The following is a 20,977-nucleotide window of genomic DNA, read 5'->3' as shown; positions in this document are numbered from 1 at the left end:
CACAAATAAAGTTTTTCTTATGCAGGGTTGCTATGAGTTTTCTTATGCTGTTCAACAAAACAGTGAATAATATAGACTGACCTGTCAGCATTGGTAATAAAATAATGATCACTTAGCACAGGAGAATTGTTTAAAATCAGAACATTTAATTGGTTTTATGAAAAGCAATTTTTTTTAAAAAAAATACATCTTTTAAAAGGCAAAAACTCACAGTTACCAAAGTCTTGAAACATTTCACTGATGAGGCAAGACTGGAATCTACAACTCTGCCCAGTTGGTCATTGTTTCCATTGTTCCCAATAAACACCAACTAGCATGTGAAGCAGTAATATATTTCTCTCTGCTATGTAATAAATAGTTTGAAGACATACCAGAATCTGGGGACTGCTCTTCAAGTATGTAAGACATTTCACATCCCCTTGTCCTACTTTTTTTCACTCACATGTGTGCTGCAATGTAACAGATTTTTTAAGATCTAAAAACTACAATAGCAGTCTTTCAAAATAAACAGTGCAATTAAATACATGGCCTCACCTGCTTTCTGAGATGAGTTCATAAATTAGATGTGATCAACATGTGATTGTCTAAAAGAGCTTTTAAAACGGAAGTGCTGTGGGCAACTGCAGAATTATTAGGCTACAAGATGAAAGACCATGCCTTGAGGTAGCAATGATTAGCAATACAGAATGAGAAAAGAACATGGTGACCATAGTGAGTCAGACCTGAGGAAAAAATACTACCTTTACCACTTAAGTAACCAAAAGCATATTCATTCCTTGGGACAGAAGCCCTAAGGCCAAGGTTCTGTCAACTGCCATAACTTCACCAGTGTAGGTGAGGCAAACCAAAGGCGTTGTGTGACAAATCAACAGAGCTTGAAAAAGTTACCTTTTGAAGCTTCCGCTCCTAGAATCATCTACCCAACATAGCCAATGGCCAACACCAGTCTTCTCTGTTTTGTTTTTGTTTTGTGATACAAAAAAGCAATGTTCCAAATGCTGCTTGTGTATACATACAGGTTTGGATTGCCTAGTGTAGACTACCCTTGAAACTACCACAGAAAGAGTGGAGATTGCCAGCTTTTTAGGTAGCAATGTTGGCTATATTTTGGAATAAAGATTTTGTAGCCAACAAAAACAAAAAACCATATAAATAAGTAGCTGAATTGGCAGTAAGAAAAGCTGCCCCTTATAATAATAGAATAATAAAATTGGAAGACCACATGGGCTATCTAGTCCAATCCCCTGCTATGCAGGAAAAGCACAATAAAAGTACCCCTGATAGATGGCCATCCAGCCTCTGTTTAAAAGCTTCCAAGAAAAGAACTTCCAGCACACTCCAAGGCAGAGAGTTCCACAGTTGAACAGCTCATAGAGTCAGGAGGCTTCCTAATGTTCAGGTGGAATCTCCTCTCCTGTAATTTGAGCCCACTGCTCCGAGTCCTAGGCCCTTTCCACACAGCTAGATAAAATCCCATATTTTCTGCCTTGAACTGGAATATATGGCAGTGTGGGCTCAGATATCTCAGTTCAAAGCAGATATCATGGGATTTTCTGCCTTGACATTCTGGGTTATACGGCTGTGTGGAGGGGCCCATAGTTTACAAGGCAGCAGAAAACAAGCCTTCTCCCTTTTCCTTATGACAGTCTTTCATGTATTTATTATTATTATTATTATTATTATTATTATTAATTTATTTCTTACCCATCTCTCCTCGTGGCTCGAGGCAGGTTACAGAATAATCAAAATACATAAACATTGAAAAATACCACAAATACGCGTATTAAAATGTGTTTCTATAAAAGATACATATTAAAACCTATTTCTTTTAAATGGCTATTCTGTCTTCTTTCAACCTTCTCTTCTGCGGGTTAAACATACCCAGCTCTTTAAGACACTCCTCATAGGGCATGGTCTCCAGACCTTAAATATCTGGAGGACATATAAATGACTGCCAGAACCCTAATATATGGCACCTCATGTGCCTGCTGGTCAGCAATGAGATAAAGGCAAACTGACACCCCCCCCCCCCCCCCAAACAAACCCCTCACATTTTCCATATTGGTTTCCATTCTTTTGACAGTCATGAGAAGGAGTCTTGCTCATCCATTGTTCTTTTAGAACTGGGATTGTTGTTGTTTTTGCTGGTAGAATGGATACCCACAAACGGTTTTGGGAGACTCTCTCATAATATGAATTATAATCCCCTCAAAAAACATAGCAGAATGGATGGTTGTCCTCAGCACTTTCTACTCTCCAAAAAAAAGAATGATCTCTTCAACATACTTTGAAATCTTGTGAAATAATCAAACATCTGCCTGAAACTCTAATTCATCTTTGCTATTTCTCATCCCTACCCATCCAGGATTTCTCGTCTAAAATCTCAGTTCTTTGTCTCTTCCACTCCATAGTTTCCTCCATCCTGTAAATATTCTGATTTGGTGACATGAACTCAAAGTTTTATTGTGCTGTTATCCTTGATCGAAAGCATTGCTGGAAGTTGTTTGGGAATTAAATATCTAAAACAAGCTATTTTGAAGCACAAGCCTTCACTATTTCATGTCTGGAATGAAGAAATTTCATCTTAGAGAGAGCAAGCTGTCTTTCACACCATATGGCTAATGGTAGTGAATAGCAATTAGCTGGGCTGATTAATGGGGAACAGACTCTAATTTTATGCTTATAATTGAGGCTGCATTTGAACCCCTGGTGCAGATTCAGCACATCCCAACTTGTGCTTACAATGGGAAGGAAAGTAAGCGACAATGAGATCAGGAATGATTCCTCCCATCCTTGTACACACAATAGCCTTTTTCCTATTGTCACTTGCATTGATACAGTTGATCACAGATTTGTGTAACAAGATCAGGCAGTCATTGATAAATACCCAGCTGAATCCTAAAATATTTTCATAAGGTAATGAGATCCTTTTTCAAGCTAAAACTGGGAGCAGTCTCCCATTTTTGGCTTTACAGATAGGTAAATGAGAATTGTTATTTTTAAAATACCCTTTGAATACTGAGGATGATACAAAAAGAAATTATGTAAATTGTACCGAATAAATTCTGAGTGTTGTTTCCACATAGAGAAATATTAGCACTAATGTTGCAAAAGTATAAGTAAATGAAATAATCATGCATTCTGTCCCTGTTGTCCCGTAACTCCATCACACCTACTCCCTTTCTCTGTTGTCTTTTTAAATTGTAAACCCCTGGGGATTCAGCACCTGTTCCTTTCAAAGTCCAGTGTAATTAGAAGGCACAAAATAAATGCTAACAACAACAATAATAACAGGCTACCGTCTAAATATATATGGATATTGTTTTGAATGTTCAACATGTTCTTTGTTTTAAATAGAACCAAATAACTAGAATTTGGTACTGTACATGAAAGGAAGTTCTGTGCTGTTACCATTTCAACTGCTATCTGATCACATTAAAATCACAGGAAAAATTATTAGGGCTTGGAATAAAGAAGGCTCTCTGATATAGAGAAAATTAAGATAACCATCAAAATAACCTCACCAGCTAGTGCTACTTAAACATAAAGTTCCTTTGGTTTTAGCATAATTCTTGTGGCAGCGCTGATGGAATCTGCAAAACCCTGGAAATTTCTTTGAAACGATGCTCCTACGCCATCAGCTCCGCTGGACTGGCCACGTTGTCCTAATGCCCGATCACTGTCTTCCAAAGCAGCTGCTATACGCCCAACTCAAGAATGGAATACGGAATGTTGGTGGGCAGGAAAAGAAATTTAAAGATGGGCTTAAAGCCTACCTTAAAAACTGTGGCATGGACACTGAGAACTGGGAAGCCTTGGCCCTTGAGCACTCTAATTGGAGGTCAGGTGTGACCAGCAGTGCTGAAAAATTCAAAGAGACACGAATGGAGGGCAAAGGGGAGAAACGTGCCAAGAGGAAGGCGTGTCAAGCCAAGCCTGACTGGGACCGCCTCTCGTCTGGAAACCGATGTCTTCACTGCGGAAGAACATGCGGGTCAAGAATAGGTATCCACAGCCACCTACACATCCAACGCCAAGACACTACACTTGAAGGACCATCATCCTCAGGCTGAGGTAAACCTGTTTGAGAGAAGCCTCCTGTTTTAAAGCTCCTGTGTTTGAAGGCTGCTGCATGTTAAAGCTACAATGTATTTATTTGAGTTATAGAAACCTTGTTATTGTAAATATCACAGCTATGTTATTTTACTACAAAAAAGCCTCCTTTGGAAGATATAACATTTCCAAACATCTGTGTATTTTTGTTCCTTTCATCACTTTGGGTTACTGGTGCTGGATCACACTGCTGCTGAAGCGTTGCTCTGCTATACATTTATGAGTAGGGTCTTTTGTTATTAAACCCAATCATCCAATAGTGCCTACCTCCTCTGTTCAAAATCTTAAGAAGTGACATAACAGATACACATTCAATTTATCTGCTTTTCAGTTTTTTTCCCCATTCTGTCAAAATCATCCTGAACCCTGTTTTCTGTCTTCTACACCACTAGCTACCCTTCCAAGTTTGAAGGCATGGGCGACACCTCAGTTGTCTGCAGATTAGATAAACTCTACTTCTCTATCTATGCCCAAATTATTCTAAAGATGTAAAAACCACACTGGACTCAGGATATAATCTGGTAAAAACAAGGATGGCACTTACTTCCAGACAAAGAATTATAAGAAGTCAGGTATAGTTAGTAAATCAGCATTGACAAGCCCCACTTTTTGCTGTTGGACCTCCACCTCTCACATGGGGGGAATGTATACATGGACCTCATTTAGATTTAGAATATATGTATATGTGTACATACAGTGAGGGGAAAGTATTTAGTCAGATACCAATTATACAAGTTCTCTCTCTTTAAAAGATGAGAGAGGCCTGTAATTGACAACATAGGTAAACCTCAACTATGAGAAACAACATGAGAAAACACATCCAGAAAATCACATTGTCTCATTTTTCACAAATTTATTTGCAAATTTTGGTGGAAAATATGTATTTGGTCACCTACAAACAAGAAAGATTTCTGTGTCTCACAGACCTGTAACTTCTTGAAGAGGCTCCTCTGTCCTCCACTCATTACCTGTAGTAATGGCACTTATTTGAACTTGTTATCAGAATAAAAGTCACCCGTCCACAATCTCAAACAGTCACACTCCAAACTCCACTATGGTGAAGACCAAAGAGCTGATGAAGGACACCAGAAACAAAATTGTAGCCCTGCACCAGACTGGGAAGACTGAATCTGCAATAGGCAAGCAGTTTGGTGTGAAGAAATCAACGGTGGGAGCAATAATTAGAAAATGGAAAAGATACAAGACCCCTGATAATCTCCCTCAATCTGGGGTTCCACGCAAGATCTCACCCCATGGGGTCAAAATGATCACAAGAACGGTGAGCAAAAATCCCAGAACCACATGGGGGGACTTAGTGAATGACCTGCAGAGAAGTGGGACCAACGTAACAAAGGCTACCATCAGTAACACACTACGACGCCAGGGACTTGGATCCTGCAGTGCCAGACGTGTCCCCCCTGCTTAAACCAGTACATGTCCGGGACCTACTGAAGTTTGCTAGAGAGCATTTGGATGATCCAGAAGAGTATTGGGAGAGTGCCATATGGTCAGATGAAACCAAAGTAGAACTGTTTGGCAGAAACACAACTCGTCGTGTTTAGAGGAGAAAGAATGCTGAGTTGCATCCAAAGAACATCATACCTACTGTGAAGCATGGGGATGGCAACATCATGCTTTGGGGCTGTTTCTCTGCAAAGGGACTAACCCATACACATGAAAGAATGAATGGGGCCATGTATCATGAGATTTTGAGTGCAAACCTCCTTCCATCAGCAAGGACACTGAAGATGAAACGTGGCTGGGTCTTTCAGCATGACAGTGATCCCAAGCACATCGCCAGGGCAATGAAGAAGCATTTCAATGTCCTGGAGTGGCCTAGCCAGTCTCCAAATCTCAACCATATAGAAAACCTTTGGAGGGAGTTGAAAGTCCGTGTTGCCCAGCGACAGACCCAAAACATCACTGATCTTGAGGAAATCTGCATGAAGGAATGGGCCAACATACCAGCAACAGTGTGTGCCAACCTTGTGAGGACTTACAGAAAATATTTGACCTCTGTCATTTCCAATAAAGGATATATAACAAAGTATTGAGATGAACTTTTGTTATGGACCAAATACTTATTTTCCACCATAATTTGCAAATAAATTCATGAAAAATCAGACAATGTGATTTTCTGGATGTTGTTTTCTCATGTTGTCTCTCATATTTAAGGTCTACCTATGATGTCAATTACAGACCTCTCTCATCTTTTTAAGTGGGAGAACTTGTACAATTGCTATCTGATGAAATACTCCCCCCCCCCCCGTATATATATTCTAAATGAGGTCCATGCCTTATTCTGTCTTTTGGGGGGGGGGGGGGTTACATTCCCACACTAGTCACCTGGAGGTTTTCCTTTATGCTGGAGACATACACACAAAAATGGACATACACAAAAAATGCCTATAAACTTTATCATGTTGGTTAGGCAATAGTCATTAGTCTTTGTTTAAATTACCTTACTGAGAGTTTGTCAAATGATCTTGGGAAGTCCTCCCTTACCCTCTGCCCTTCAATTATACTGCATTACAATTCCCAGCCATAATGGGAGATGTAATTTGATACATATGAAGCAAGTTGTGTTGGGGAAAGCTGGTTGAGATTTATCAAATGGTCAAGAAATACTCATGCCTATCCCCCTAAACCAGTGGTTCTCAACCTGTGGGTCCCCAGATGTTTTGGCCTTCAACTCCCAGAAATCCTAATAGCTGGTAAACTGACTGGGATTTCTGGGAGTTGTAGGCCAAAATACCTGGGCACCCACAGGTTGAGAACCATGATACTGTCCCTACAGAAATTATCGATGGGTGAAGTTTTGAGGGGGATGGATGTAAACATTTTCACCTGCTGCTGATTAAACTGCTTTAAAAGGAAAGCAAAAAGGATCAATTCAAAAGTTAACAGCCCTAGTGCAATCTTTAATAGAACCAGAAGAGTAATGTTTCCAAAATAGTCCCTCTTAGAGTAGTTGCTCTTCAGTTTTTCCAGTTTCAGGAAGCCCATTTTGACTAAAAGGATAAACAGAAAGGGTTCCAAACAAGAACAAACCTTGTACGGAGCCAATATACACCTCTTATCCAAGGCTTCAAAAATGGGTGTACATTTGCTATTATGAATAGTACCATTGAAAGAAAGAAGGTGTGCTAAACCCACGCATGTAAGTCTTTGCAGAATCCAGGCTTTATGTCTGCATTAAAGATATCATCACCTTGACCACTGACCATATTCCCTTCCTAGGCTGCTCGCTCCCTTCACAACCTGCCTAGATTGCATGTGGCTTGGAATAGATATAAAGTGTAAAGATGGCAATCTTACCTATATTTCAGTCCAGCTGAATGAAAGTCCACTGTGAACCCAGTGGTTTAATGCGATTTTACTGCTGGAAATACTGCTGAATAATTACTAGGTCTTGGAAGTTTGCAATTTAGATGGTGATGGTGTGTGTGTGTGTGTGTGTGTGTGTGTGTGTGTGCGCGCGCCAAGAAAGAGATATTTTCTGTGCCGATTAAGGCCCAGTGTCTAAATGAAAACCTCTTGCATACCGTTTAGGATTGAGCTCTAACAGATAATTGAAAACGGGCACAACAACTGTGACTTTGCTTCTAATTAGACACATAGATCTGTGTTATTTTGGGCTTGTTGAAGGCAACAAAAGCTATATTTTAAGTCCCAAAATAGCTACAGATTCAACCTAGTTTGTGAAACAGAAATTCATTTTTTCTCAGCTAATTAAATGGTGACAGAATCTTTCTTACCTGCACATGATTTCATGGGTGAGCAAAACTCTGCACATTTCTGGGTTCTTGTCTTGGCCTTCATATACTATCGCCTGAAAAGAAAAGACAAGGGGATTTTAGTTTATTTCTTTTTTTAAAGTAGCAAAGTGAATGTGCCTGGAGAAAAATGATCACCGCCTCAGTACATGAATGCATAACTATGAGGCAAGACAGTTAGCTTTGCTTAACAGACGGCATTCTTGCAAAAAGTGCCTCAAGATTTGTTATTGGAGTGCCCCAGAAGCCAAGCAGAGAAAGCTTTGCTCATCTCTCTCTCCTTCTCTCTCCTGTTTTAACCAATGCATTATGCACATCTTTTGAGCAGTATGTAGGATTGGCTTTTTAGTAGTCAAGACAACCACAATGTTCTTTTCAATTCAGAATAAAACATAAACTTAATAGCACTTTAAAAAAACACACACACAGGAAGGCTCAGTCAGAACACTATGGGGCCTATTCATAAAATGAAAAAGTTAATATATTTTTAATTCAAAAAGCATGGTTGTGCACTTAACTAGCTACCACATGAGTACAGAACCTGATTCACACCGTGCTCTGTAAAACTCCAACCTAGTTAACTGTGCTAACAAATTAAAGGAAAGTAAATTCCTGTAAACGTAAATAAACAAGTTCTAGAAAACAAGAAGATAGAGCAGGCAGACACTCCATGGGTCTGATATTCTTTGACAAAATATTGGTGTGCTGTGTGCATTATGGCCTAAATCCAGTTGCTGTTACAACCTGAGTAGACCTACATTCCCATTGGTTTAATGAGAGTAACTATTGAATCTAATAGCCAGCATGGAGTGTCATATTATCTGTCTGGAAGATCAGGGTTCAAATCCCTACTCAACCAAAGAAAATCACTAGGTGAATTGTCCAGCTTACATACTCTGTCAGCTTTAGAAGGTTCAATGGAAAGCCTGAATAAAATTTCCCAAGAAAACTCTATGATAGAGTCACCAGAGCTGATCTGAAGATACATAACAGCAGCAACAAAACTACTGGATTTGGGACTATTTTTTAGGTGTATATGTACATTCTGGTGTACCCAGCATGCAGGGCTAAGGGTGATGGGAGTTGTAACCCAACCAATCTGGAAGACTGTGTTCAGCTGTCAAACATATGTTTGCTAGTTGAAAATGATGTGGCATTTGGAGGGATAATTAGAAGGTGTGAGGAACTGTTACCCCATTTACAACTTTTTCCCTTACTTTCCCCAAATCTACCAGTTACACCTGGCTCTCTAAACAAACTAAAAATAGAAATTGAGGGCAGGTCCTGGGGAAGGACTGCAGAGCAGAATTAATGAGAGAGAGAAGAATTAATGGGAGAAAGAGGAATTAATTTTCTTCCCTGCAGTGTTTTCCCACAATATCAGGAACCTTCATTTGCTTGCCATCCTAACAATATTTTAAAGCAGTGGTTCCCAACCTCTGGTCCGTAGATCACCAGTGATCTGCAAGAATTAAAATATGGTCTGCAGCTTCAGTCACTACACCGTTGCAACGCCCCATTGGACCAACACCCCCTTCCTCGTGGCCGTGCACCCATGGTGAGGGGGTGAAAGAAAGCCATTAGGGATAGTTTCTTTTTTTATTTTTTTAAACCTCAGCCCCCTCCCCTTCCTTTTTTTTTACGCAAGCATTAACCAAATCCACGGATAATAACACAACACAACCAAAAACCAATTTTCTTGGTGTCTTCATTTTTAGACCTATTCCTGGGTTTTTAGGCCTATTCCTGATTCAGAAAATTGCATTGGATAGACCACATCGGCTCTAGATTATTAAATATGGTTTTCTGAAAGTGGCTACTGGATGGCATATGTTCTTTATCAGAAACTAGAGCTGATGTGGTCTATCCAATGCAATTTTCTGATTCAGCACCCCAAATAATCAAACTGACCAAAAACTGATTTGTAACCCTATTGGTATTAATGTTGGAGAGTGGTCCCTGGTCAAAAAAGATTGGGAACCACTGTTTTAAAGGAATGCCTAAAAGTGTTATCCTGTACATGTGGCTATCACATGGTTCCAAACATGACAATTTCACATGTAAACTTCCCAGGGACTACTTCCATGTCAGATATATTCTGCATGGCAAAATCTAAATCTGTTGCCACATAACATCTGAAATAAGACTTCATTTCTAAATTCTGACATGATAGGACATTCTCCTTCAATGCTCCTGTATTTTGAAGGCTAAAATCATTCACTAATTTCAAGTCAGCAGAACTTATAAATGAACTTATAGGGATCGTTTAGTCAGATGCAGTCTTACCTGTCATATCACTGCATTACCATATAGAAAGAGAAAATGCAGATAGCAACCAGAATAGAAATCTATGAATGATCCAGAAGAAATATTTCCTTTTCCCCATATACAGAGAATGTGTTAAAAGTGGACTAAAATATATATACTGTATGCATACATTTGTGGAAATTGGACTGTGCAACAAATTGAAGTTAAGGAGCTTTAACAATGGACGAGACCGCAGCAGTGTCACCTGGTTCCATTCTGTTTTTCAGAGTTGGATTACAGAAATCAGCCAAAGCTCTGTTCACCTGCTAATTGCTGTGAATCAAACCGTTGTTAAAGGAATAGCTACTGTAGCCAGTTCAGTCACTGGCAATCCTAAAAGAAAAGTCTTACTGCTGAAATCTGCAACAATTTACTGAGGTCCAATAAAAATGGCAAGCAGCCTCATACAGGGAACACCGCTGTGCAGGGGCATATGTTTTTGCCAGAGTGAGCTCTGCATTTGCAATACTTAACCTTTGCTGCTATCTTGTTAAACGTAAGCCGTTAGTAAACTCCTTTAAGTTCTGTGAGCAGATGCAAAGGAGGGCAGAACTCCTGTATCCTTCTTTACTAATTACAAAGAAGAGCAAATTTCACTGGGGCAGGCTATCATGAAAAAGTTAAAAATAAAGAAACAGCTTTGCACCACATCAAATTCCCTCCTACACATACCACTTAGCACTACAGAAATCTTACTCTTTGTATATAGTCATTCTATCTCGAATTACCATTAAAAATTATTTCAAATTCACCAGCAGCTCATCCATTACATAAAAGCATAAAAGGAATAAAAATGAGGATGACTTATACATTTTCATTTCTTTGTTCAACAACAATTACTGTTGTTACTGTTTGAATTTCTACATGTCTGCCTATGCGTAATGATGTTTTGAAGTAGCAATGAGCTAAATCACATTTGAGCATCCTTTTCTTATGAAATCATTTGTGATTCTATATTTTACGCTTTTGACTAATGTCAAAAGAGAATATTTACCTTGCTAGGGTTTGAGCCAACTTCTACCACCTGTAGCTTACTTTGTCTTCCCAGGGTGGCCACCCAAATTCTTCCATTCCTTGTTTTTACACATCTCCCAACATTTCACACATGTGGCAAAATCAACAGTCAAGACGGCAAAGGTTATTAATAGGGAAGAACACGCAAGCCAGCAGTTTGGTTTTGCCCAACTCTACTGGGAAGGGGAGGATTCTGACCCTTCCTGTCCCCTCCTCCCTGCTGTCAACTGAGTTCAAGCTACTTTTGCACTTTGGCTTGGCAGAAATTGAAATAAATGGAGACCAGAGGAAGTGGGAGTAAGGGAGAGAAACTAGTACATTTTAGAAACAAAAAATGGGATAACAAAGGATTGATCAGGACACTTCCTGATAAATCAGGAAAATCAGGTTGGGTTGCTGACCTGAAGGTTGCCTGTTCGAATCCATGAGATGGGGTGAGCTCCCGTCTTTCAGCTCTAGCTTGCGGGGAATGAGAGAAGCCTCCCAGCTAACACATCCGGGAGTCACCTGGGCAACATCTCTGTAGACGGCCAATTCTTTCACACCAGAAGCGACTTGCTGTATGTTCTCAAGTCGCTTCTGACACAATTAAAAAAACAGGAAAATTGGTAAACAGAAAATTACATCAGGTATATTGCATTTGAAATTGGAGGTTTTATTTGAGCTGTCATGGCTACTAACAATAACCTATTCCTTTCATAAGACTACTGGAATGCATAAAATGGTGCTGCTATTTTATGTATGAAAACCTTAATGATCTATAGAAACAGAAGAAACTCAAAACTTAGTCATATGTACTGTACTTAGTTGCTAAACTGTAACAAAATACAGGTAGAAAATATTTTATAGCATATTTGTAGCAAAAGTATTGTTTGGTCTATCCTTAGTAAAAAAAAATACACCAAAACAAGGTTTTTACAATGGTAACAAAAATATCAGGGCCCTTCCACACTGTCCTTTATCCCAGGATCTGATTCCAGGTTATTTGCAGTACACTAGAATATATGAGTCACCAATGCCAAATACACTCCTTTCTTTTTGCTTCTTTTTTCTCTTCTTTTGTCTTCTTTCCTTTTCTTTTTTCGGGTACGTTCATACTCTCCACTATTACTATTCTTCCCCTCTCCTCACTTTGTTCTACAACAAATTTATTTTTATTGTATGTTGAAAGCACTAATAAAATTTATTTAAAACAAATAACCTGGGATAAACAGATAGTCTGGGATCAGATCCTGGGAGATAGGGACAGTGTGGAAGGGCCCTCAATAAGACTTTCTAATGTTTTGAGAAGTTGAGTAATAGGGGCAGAGAAAATGCCAACTAAAATTAAACAGCAGAGCAACACAAGCAGAAGTACCACAAAATGTATTAATTAAGGTGATTTAGCAATGCTGTAACTTTCCTTTGGAAAATGTTACCACTGAAAGCAATGGAAGAAGGGGTGAGAAGCTGTTTGACAGCAAAAGTGCTTAAACATAGTATTATCACACTCCAGCACAGTACACAATATTTTAACATGATTTAGCAATGTTATAAATAATAACCTCCATGTTGCTCCATGTTACTATTGCATTTCCAGCATGTTGCCTGCCAACTGAACTGTTTGAAAAAGCTCAGACAGAGTTTATACAGACCGAGTTTCTCCATCAGTATTTACTGCAGAGCAGCGGATGTGTTACTTCATTTCTGGGCCCAGCTCTCATCCCGTTTTCATAAGTATGAGCCTTTAGCTTCCATTTCATAAGGACTTCAGCCTTATGTATTAGTTGCATGTAAGGTGAAAGTAAAGGTTTTTTCCCTGACATTAAGTATAGTCGTGTTTGACTCTGGGGGTTGGTGCTCATCTCCATTTCTAAGCCGAAGAGCCGGGGTTGTCCGTAGACACCTCCAAAGTCATGTGGCCGGCATGACTGCTCCCACCGGAGCGATACCTATTGATCTACTCACATTTGCATGTTTTTGAATTGCTAGGTTGGCAGAAGCTGGGGCTAACAGCGGGAGCTGACTGCTCACCGGATTCAAACTGCCGACCTTTCAGTCAGCAAGTTCAGCTGCTCAGCGGTGTGCCACTGAGGGCTCTACTACTTACATGTATTACTTACATTTAATGGGGGGGGGTGTAATATAGTTGTTCCATCAGCAGAATTTGGATAGAATTACTAAACCCTCTTCCCTGCAGACACAAAACCCACTCCCAAGTGCTAGGAAACCCTCCAGATCAGATTTTCAGCCTATGCAGAGGGATGCAGCAAAGAGAGAGGGATATCATGCCCATTTGATAGCACCCACAAGCCCAATGTTGGAATTAAGTGATTTTTTTTTTTGGCTTGTTCTGTTAGGCTTTTAACTTGTACTAAGTGTCATTCTTAGCCATAGCCACTGGGTCCCTGGGTTCCAATCTCTTTTCTGCTTCCACATTTAACAGGACTGGGGAACTAGAAAAGAACGTGTTCGAATCATAGAGCTGAAAGAGACCACAAGGGCCATCCAGGCCACCCACTGCCATGCAGGGAAATACAATCAAAGCATCCCCAACAGAGGGCCACCCAGCTTCTGCTTAAAAACATTGAGAAGACGACCCCACCACATTCTGAGGCAGCATATTCCACTGCCGAACAGCTCTTGCCATCAGGAAGTTTTTCCTAATGTTTAGGTGGAATCTCTTTTCCTGCAGTTTAAATCCATCACTCCATGCCTTAGTCTCTAGAGCAGCAGAAAGCAAGCCTGCCCCTCGTTGTTAAAGAGAAGAAAACTTAGAAAAGCTGTCTGGGAGATTCTGAGAATGGCAGATTTTAAAAAGGAAATTTTCTCAACTCTGTTTAGTAATAATTTTCATTCCTTACTTCATCCATTCTTCATCACTTTCAGTTAAATGGCTATTTGGCAGAAGAGCTGGGTTCTTCAAAATCTGTGAAGCCCAGGTAGGGGTTCAAAGGTGGTAAACAGCATGGCTGCTACATTTGCCTATGAGTTCAGAGTTTTGAAGCACTGCAACCATTCAAACCATACCAGGCTAAGTGACCCAACTCATTGATCTTGCCTGTGTAGGCTGATGGTGACCCCATTAATAGGGTTTTCTTAAGCAAAAAAACAGAGAGGTTGAGGGCTTTTTGTCAGTTTTGTCCTCTCAAACTATGCCAGGTATTCCTTGGCGATCTTCTATTCAAGGGCAAACCCTGCTTAGCTTCCAAGATTATATGGGATCTGAAGCATTTAGTGTACTTTGGCCCAATTCCAATATATAATTTATTATATATTTAGCTAGTCAAATATACATGGGTGACTTCACATATTTGCTATGTCAAAAAAATCTACCTTCATACAAAACTATTTATGTAGAACAAATCTGTATGTTCAAAGAGAATATAACTTGATGTTCTTTAAATTTAGAAAAGAATAACTCTTGAACCATGCAAATAAATATGACCAGATTCAAGGTCATTCATTTCATTATTTTATTTCTTTGGTAGTAGGGGGCAATATATAGAAATTCTCATTACAACAGCTTCCTAGAACCAGAAGGCACTGCAAGCAACTAATGTTACCCAATATGCAACTGAGAGTGGACTTTTAGACCACAGAAATGGAAGAATAGCAACAGCGAAATTATATTTGGTTAGTACACAATCTTAAAAAGAATCCAGTAAAGCTGGGGTGAGGGCGTTTTTCCACTAAAAAATTGATCTTTCATTTAATATATCACAGGAGGTCCCATAGGAATATTTTCCTAAAAACAGAAGTTACAACTTTGAAGCCCATCCACTGTAAATGCTCATATGCCACATACTCGCCAGCACTGAAGTCAATGCGCATTTAATTGCAGCAACATTAACTCACTAGCAGCTATAAACAACAGCAAGCTGATTTAATTCTCTCTTTCTTGACTTCCTCTCCTTCTCTTCTTCCATCTGCTATGCTTACTTAACCTCCAGGTAGCTACTTTAAAAAAAAACACAACCACTCAGCTAAATAACTATAATGAACAAGCAGAGTCAACAGTGTGATATCTAATCACCTGTCTGTTGTGTTTAACATCAGCAGCCCTTTTGCTTACATGCATAACATCCTTAGCTTTGTGATCTAGGCACAACTCTTCATGCTAGCAACTTTTTGAACCGCATTCCATTAGGCACACACAGAAAAGGTTATCAAGTGTTTTGCATCTTCCTTATCTGACTGCCAGCTGGACAGAAAGAGGAGGAGAAAAAGTCTGGCTTTCACCGCTCCTGTCCTTTTAGCAAAGGGGACATGAGAGAAGCCTCCCACAAGGATAGTAAAAACATCAAACATCCGGGCGTCCCATGGGCAACATCCTTACAGATGGCCAATTCTCTCACACCAGAAGCGACTTGCAGTTTCTCAAGTCGCTCCTGACACACAAAAAAAGCAAAGGTTTGACTCACAGAAATCAGCAGGTAAAGCTTTTCAAAGCTCAGAGCTAAATAGTATCTTACCCTAGGATTCCAACTTTTGTTAAAGTTGGTAGCTCTGCTCCTTTTGTGTGTGTGTGTGTGTGTTGTAGTTGACTGTCAATATAGGAAACCCCATTAATTTCATATGGTTTTCTTAGGCAAGGATTCCTTCCTCCGGAATACAGCCTTCAGCATTCATTGGCTGACCCTGCTTAGTTTCCAAGATCAGACAGAATATGGTGCATTTTACAGTATTTAGACATGCAGCTCCTTACATACACATATACACATATTTGAGGTACTGTCGTTTTTGCTGAAAACTTTACAGAATAGAATTCTAACAGTATGTTTTGATGAAGGGAGATTCGTTATCTACCTCCACATACACACACATATATATTATTAAGCATTTCGTGAATATAAAAAGTATGCAAGTGTCAGAAAGGACTATGGCTCAGGAGCAGAGCACATGGTTTGGATGAAAGAAGTCCCAGATATAGTTCTTGGCATCAACTAGTACCGTCTGGGAAAGACTTCTCTCTGTCTTGGAGAGACACAGAAGAGAAAAGGGACATTTAAGCTAGTCAGATGAATGTTTGCTCTCATTACAAGGTAGCTTCCTATATCTTTATGATAATTCAAAAACATAACTGATTACTCTTCTAAATATAATATGGCAAAAGAGGCTGCCAGAATTGGCCCACGATATGATGCTGCCTAAGGCCAAAAAGAAGAAGACTGAGTCCTCTACATGCACACACATAGATACATTTATGCAGCTCTTGCTCCCACTGCATGAAGAAAAGCCAACTACATTGGAAGCTAACTATCTAGGCAACACTGGGAATTGACAGCATCCTCCAAAAGCCTGAGGAAAGAAGCCTGGCTTCTCAGCACATAATATAAATAGTATTTTAAATACACATAACCAGGCATTATTTTAACCCCGAACTATTGCACATGGACAAACATACAAATGCAATAATATGTAAAACACCGAGTTTGTATTTCCAGAGAGAAAATCACTAACATTCTCTAGTTCATACACTGTGAAATTCAATCAAGAAAGAAATAAGGATTGGCTTTGTACAGAGCAACCCTGTGAATTGTTCCTCAGTACCTACCTACACATCAAGCTGGCTAGCCCTGACTTTTAAAATAAAATGGGGGAGAAGAGGGCTATGTAAGCCAACTCTTCAGAACACAAATGAATCATGAATTTAACTCAACGTGGATCTGCCTCGGTACTATAGTGGAACCAGGGCTCACAAAATTCAATCACTGAGATTCCTGATATTAAACGGGAAATTAAGACCTAAAGACATGTTCTCAGTGGAGATAAAACTGCTAGAATTGGTTTATTGATATAAATTGAAACAGCTGTACAGACTATCCTTAACATGTGGCTTGGCAACTGTTGTGATAGGTACCTGCACTTCAAAATGGCCTGTATAAAGAAGTTGCTTGCTGACTTTCTTTTCCTCATTATCAACACCAAAATCATAATACACTAGACATAACTTTATGGACCTTTCTCTGTGGGCCTAGAGATCCTAGGTAAAGATTGCCTTGGTCTGTGTATTTCCAAATCGGAAAGACAAAGTCTTAGGCTCCCTGTCACTCTCATGACTTTATCACTTCTGTCAAGTCACTGAGCACTAGAGCACAATATGATAAATATTTGGCATAACTATAGCGTTAAAGTCACCAGTAATGCTCACAAGTCATATTTCAATGTTTATATATGTTGGTTTCAAAAAGGAAGCCAGAACAGTTTAAGTCTCAGGTCTTTGCAGCTGCCAGAACCCAAGTTTGTCTGTATTACAGGAAGGTAACTTTTTAAAAAATCTGTTCCTTCTCTGAACACATATTTTGAACGTATTAAACAAAGTAATTTTCTCAATATCTTCCATGTCCTGTTTGTGAAACACAGTCTTCCAATGAGATAATTAACTAAAATCATGAGTACTGAAACTGTATTACAAAGAGGTATCATTTAAAAATGAAAAAAGAAGTGAAGTGAAAGTCCCTGGGTATATGTTATACAACTGAAGAGCTAAAAATAATTTTGCAAATCTAAAACATAGCCAACATGGGTAAAGAAATAAACAACCACGTGATATGGTCTTTTTTGTTTGCTTGCTTTGCAGATCATAGATTTATAAGGAGGAGTTAAGACTGAAATTTTATTCCACTTCAAATGGGAAAAGCTTCTTTTGCCAATTCCCTATTTCTCCTATATTCAACTGTATTCCACATTCCAAAAAAAAAAATCTGGAAGAGCCTTTAATAGAGATCAACCCAAGGGTGAAACTGACAACTAACTGCATGCCACTGCCCCACTCCACCAGCAGGATTCACCACTTGATTAAAATCCTCCCATGGAAAGAAAGAGCTCTTCCATTATTAGAAGCTTATGTTAGAATCCATCCCAAGAAGACTGCAAAGTGCAGTATCAAAAGTTCATTCCTTTCCTTCATGATCATGGACAATACTCTGACAATAATCTAATTCTGATTTTTAATTTACAACTTTCCACTGAAATGGGCTCTACAACTATCTCTGGCCCCATCTACTATTACTATTTAATACAATTCGAAGGTAGCTCCAAACTGTGGTGGCTAGATTTTTAAAAACTTCTATAAAAGCACAAGAAAGAAAGCACTTAATGCACATCAGTGTTCTCTGGTTTGTGCAATCACCATCTGGTCCTCAAACTGGCTCCAGGATTTCCTATGTAATCATCTGTAATGTAAAATCATTTTCATTAATACCAGTTTGAAACTGCATTAAATGGTCGGTGTAGATGGGGCCAATGTTAATCTGTAATCACAGCCAACTTGTTCTGTTAGTTTCAATAAGTCCTAGTAGCAGTTGATAAAAATTGGACTGGACTCCATATTTGGACCTATATAACTACATACTATTTCCATGAATTAACTTGGCATTTAATGCATTTAATGTGCTCATGTGAATACACAAAAACACTGTTTATTAGGGTCATCTAAACATATATGAATCAATGAGTGTTTGGATCAGTGGGAATACTTCCCATGTAAGGTCACATCTGTAAACTAACATACAGAGAAAGGTAATAACAAAATACCAATAAAAAGTGTGTAACATGACATCTTTTGCTATACTTCCAAAGAGAAGCTTCTCAGTCCCTAGCTTAAAATCATTTTTACCAGCAATATTTAATTAGCAACAAATGCCTCCTGATCTCTACAGAAGAGCCTCCTGTTCACTGAAGTGATGGTTTCAATATGAAGATAAATAAGGACTGCCCAAACTGGCCCCAAAAATATAGTGAGTATATTCCTGTTCATCAGCACTAATCTGAAAGATGCTAAATGTCTCTTATCTTTGACATGCCTGTCTACTTATCAACATGGATTCACAGGAATTAAACAAAAATCTTTTCCCCTTAATATGTTCATTTGGAAGGCTTCTCAAATATTCACATGGAAACAACTCTAGCATAAATATCCAAGAACAAATGGCTGTATATTATACAGGAGGGAGCAGTTGGGATGCCAGACTGGAAATGCACTAAGGCCATCTGGCCCAGGCAGTCTCTCCAAAACCCTCAGCTTTGTTTTCACCCTCAGACTCCAAACAACACATTTTCCACTGTGATGAGTTTACATTTTCCCAAACACACAGGTCCTGATCATGCATGCAAATTTCAGACTTCTGCATTTTTCTCTGTGTGAGGAAATTGAAATCACCTGCACTTTCTGACATGTAACCAAAGAGACACTGAAGCTGCTAAAATCTGGTTTGAACTTCCTATCCTTTCAAAGGCACATTGTGCTCAGTGGCTCCAATTCTGCAGTGTTCTTTTCTGAATGGGTGCATAATATTTTAATCGCCTGAGTGCCAGCAGCCGGAATCTGCCATGCAGTGAGTGGAGAGCCATGAGCTGTATGTACTGACTCAAGCAGATCATGCCGTAAGTAGAGATGTACATTTGCCCTATTAATACAGCCAATTAATCATTAATAAAAATATTTGGGGGGAGGGTAGGAAAAACACAACAGAGCATTATCTTCAACAGAGCATGACTTCCTATATCTCTTACAAACACTTTACATGGAAATTAATTCTGTGATAATCAGATAAACTTAGTACCCATGCATTAGAAGTCTATTTTCAGCAATAAACAATTCAACCAAATATTTGGATTTTTTTTCCAGTGGCTGAGATTTATTGTATGGTGCAGATATTACATGCACATACTGAATGCATGACAAATATTAAAACTTCACTTACATTCCTCAGAATTTTAGGACCAATTCACATGTTCAAGGCAGAAAAATGAAATCAGCTACTAGTTTATATATACATTCAAACACAAATATCTATAAACTTAATCCAGCCTTTACTAAAGTAAATGGCAACATTCTGATATGAATATTGTAATAATACCAGCATCCACACTAATTTCCTATATCAAATATAAGAAAGTAACACACCAGTCATAAAGTGCCACATAGACCAATGCAGTTTATATACAAGTAAACTATTTTGACACATATATACACACATCTCAAATCATTTGTTGAAACCAACACACAACAAAGGGGCTAGATTCAATTTTAAATTAAAAGTCCCCACCAAAATAAATGGAACTGTGACTAACAAATCCCTTTCATTTCAATTGGTCTGCTCTAGGTAGGACTAACATTTTATTTACCACATAATACCCTTGACTAACAAAAGCTTATGATGGCCTCCTTTATTTGAATAAAAACATCTGGGTCTCAGCATGGGTTTCATATAGAAGAAATCAAGCACATTACAAGTCAGGTAACAACCACAACAACTGCAATAGAATAAAAATAATGAAGCTATTGCAAACATTTAGATGATGTATTTAGAAAATAAAAAAGATTAAGTTAATGTACTGAACAAAATGGTTTCACAATTTAGTTACCCAAATTTTATATTATAGCTATGATATCATCACTGCTGCATGTAAAAATAAAAAACAGTTCTTTTATTTAATGCAGACGGTATCAGTTTACTAGAAGCCAAAAAGGACAGCCAATACAATCATTCACATCTGTGGATTTCTAAAATATTCACAAAAACATTTGTGAAACAATGACTACAATCTGGGAAAGTCAGTGCTGATGATTGTACATGTGCGCATGTCTCCAGCTGGCACCACACCATTAAAGCATGCATGCTCCTGCCACAGTTTCATTTAGAAATCATCATTCCATTATCCAATTTGTTCTGAAACTTGTGTATGGGAATACTACTCCTCTAAGTAGCTGACAATATATATTTAACTTGCATTAAAAATTGAAGAAATTTTCAACCAAGCTCTGCACAATTTAATTACAA

General features: G+C 38.8%; 1 protein-coding gene across 6 annotated transcripts in view; it reads right to left on the bottom strand.

The window, feature by feature from the left end:
* The window catches only part of ebf1 (EBF transcription factor 1), a 448,211-nt gene that overhangs the window by 417,984 nt on the left and 9,250 nt on the right, over positions 1–20,977 (bottom strand). For all 6 annotated transcript variants that reach the window (XM_008114800.3, XM_008114803.3, XM_008114801.3 and 3 more), the window contains one exon: positions 7,872–7,945. In XM_008114800.3, coding sequence (XP_008113007.1) covers positions 7,872–7,945 — 74 coding nt within the window. The remainder of the gene's footprint in view (positions 1–7,871; positions 7,946–20,977) is intronic.

Source organism: Anolis carolinensis, chromosome 2 (assembly GCF_035594765.1).
Source record: "Anolis carolinensis isolate JA03-04 chromosome 2, rAnoCar3.1.pri, whole genome shotgun sequence".
NCBI classification, from domain to species: Eukaryota; Metazoa; Chordata; class Lepidosauria; order Squamata; family Dactyloidae; genus Anolis; species Anolis carolinensis.
The sequence above is the reverse complement of the archived record's forward strand: the minus strand, read 5'-3'. Positions and strand labels throughout refer to the sequence as shown.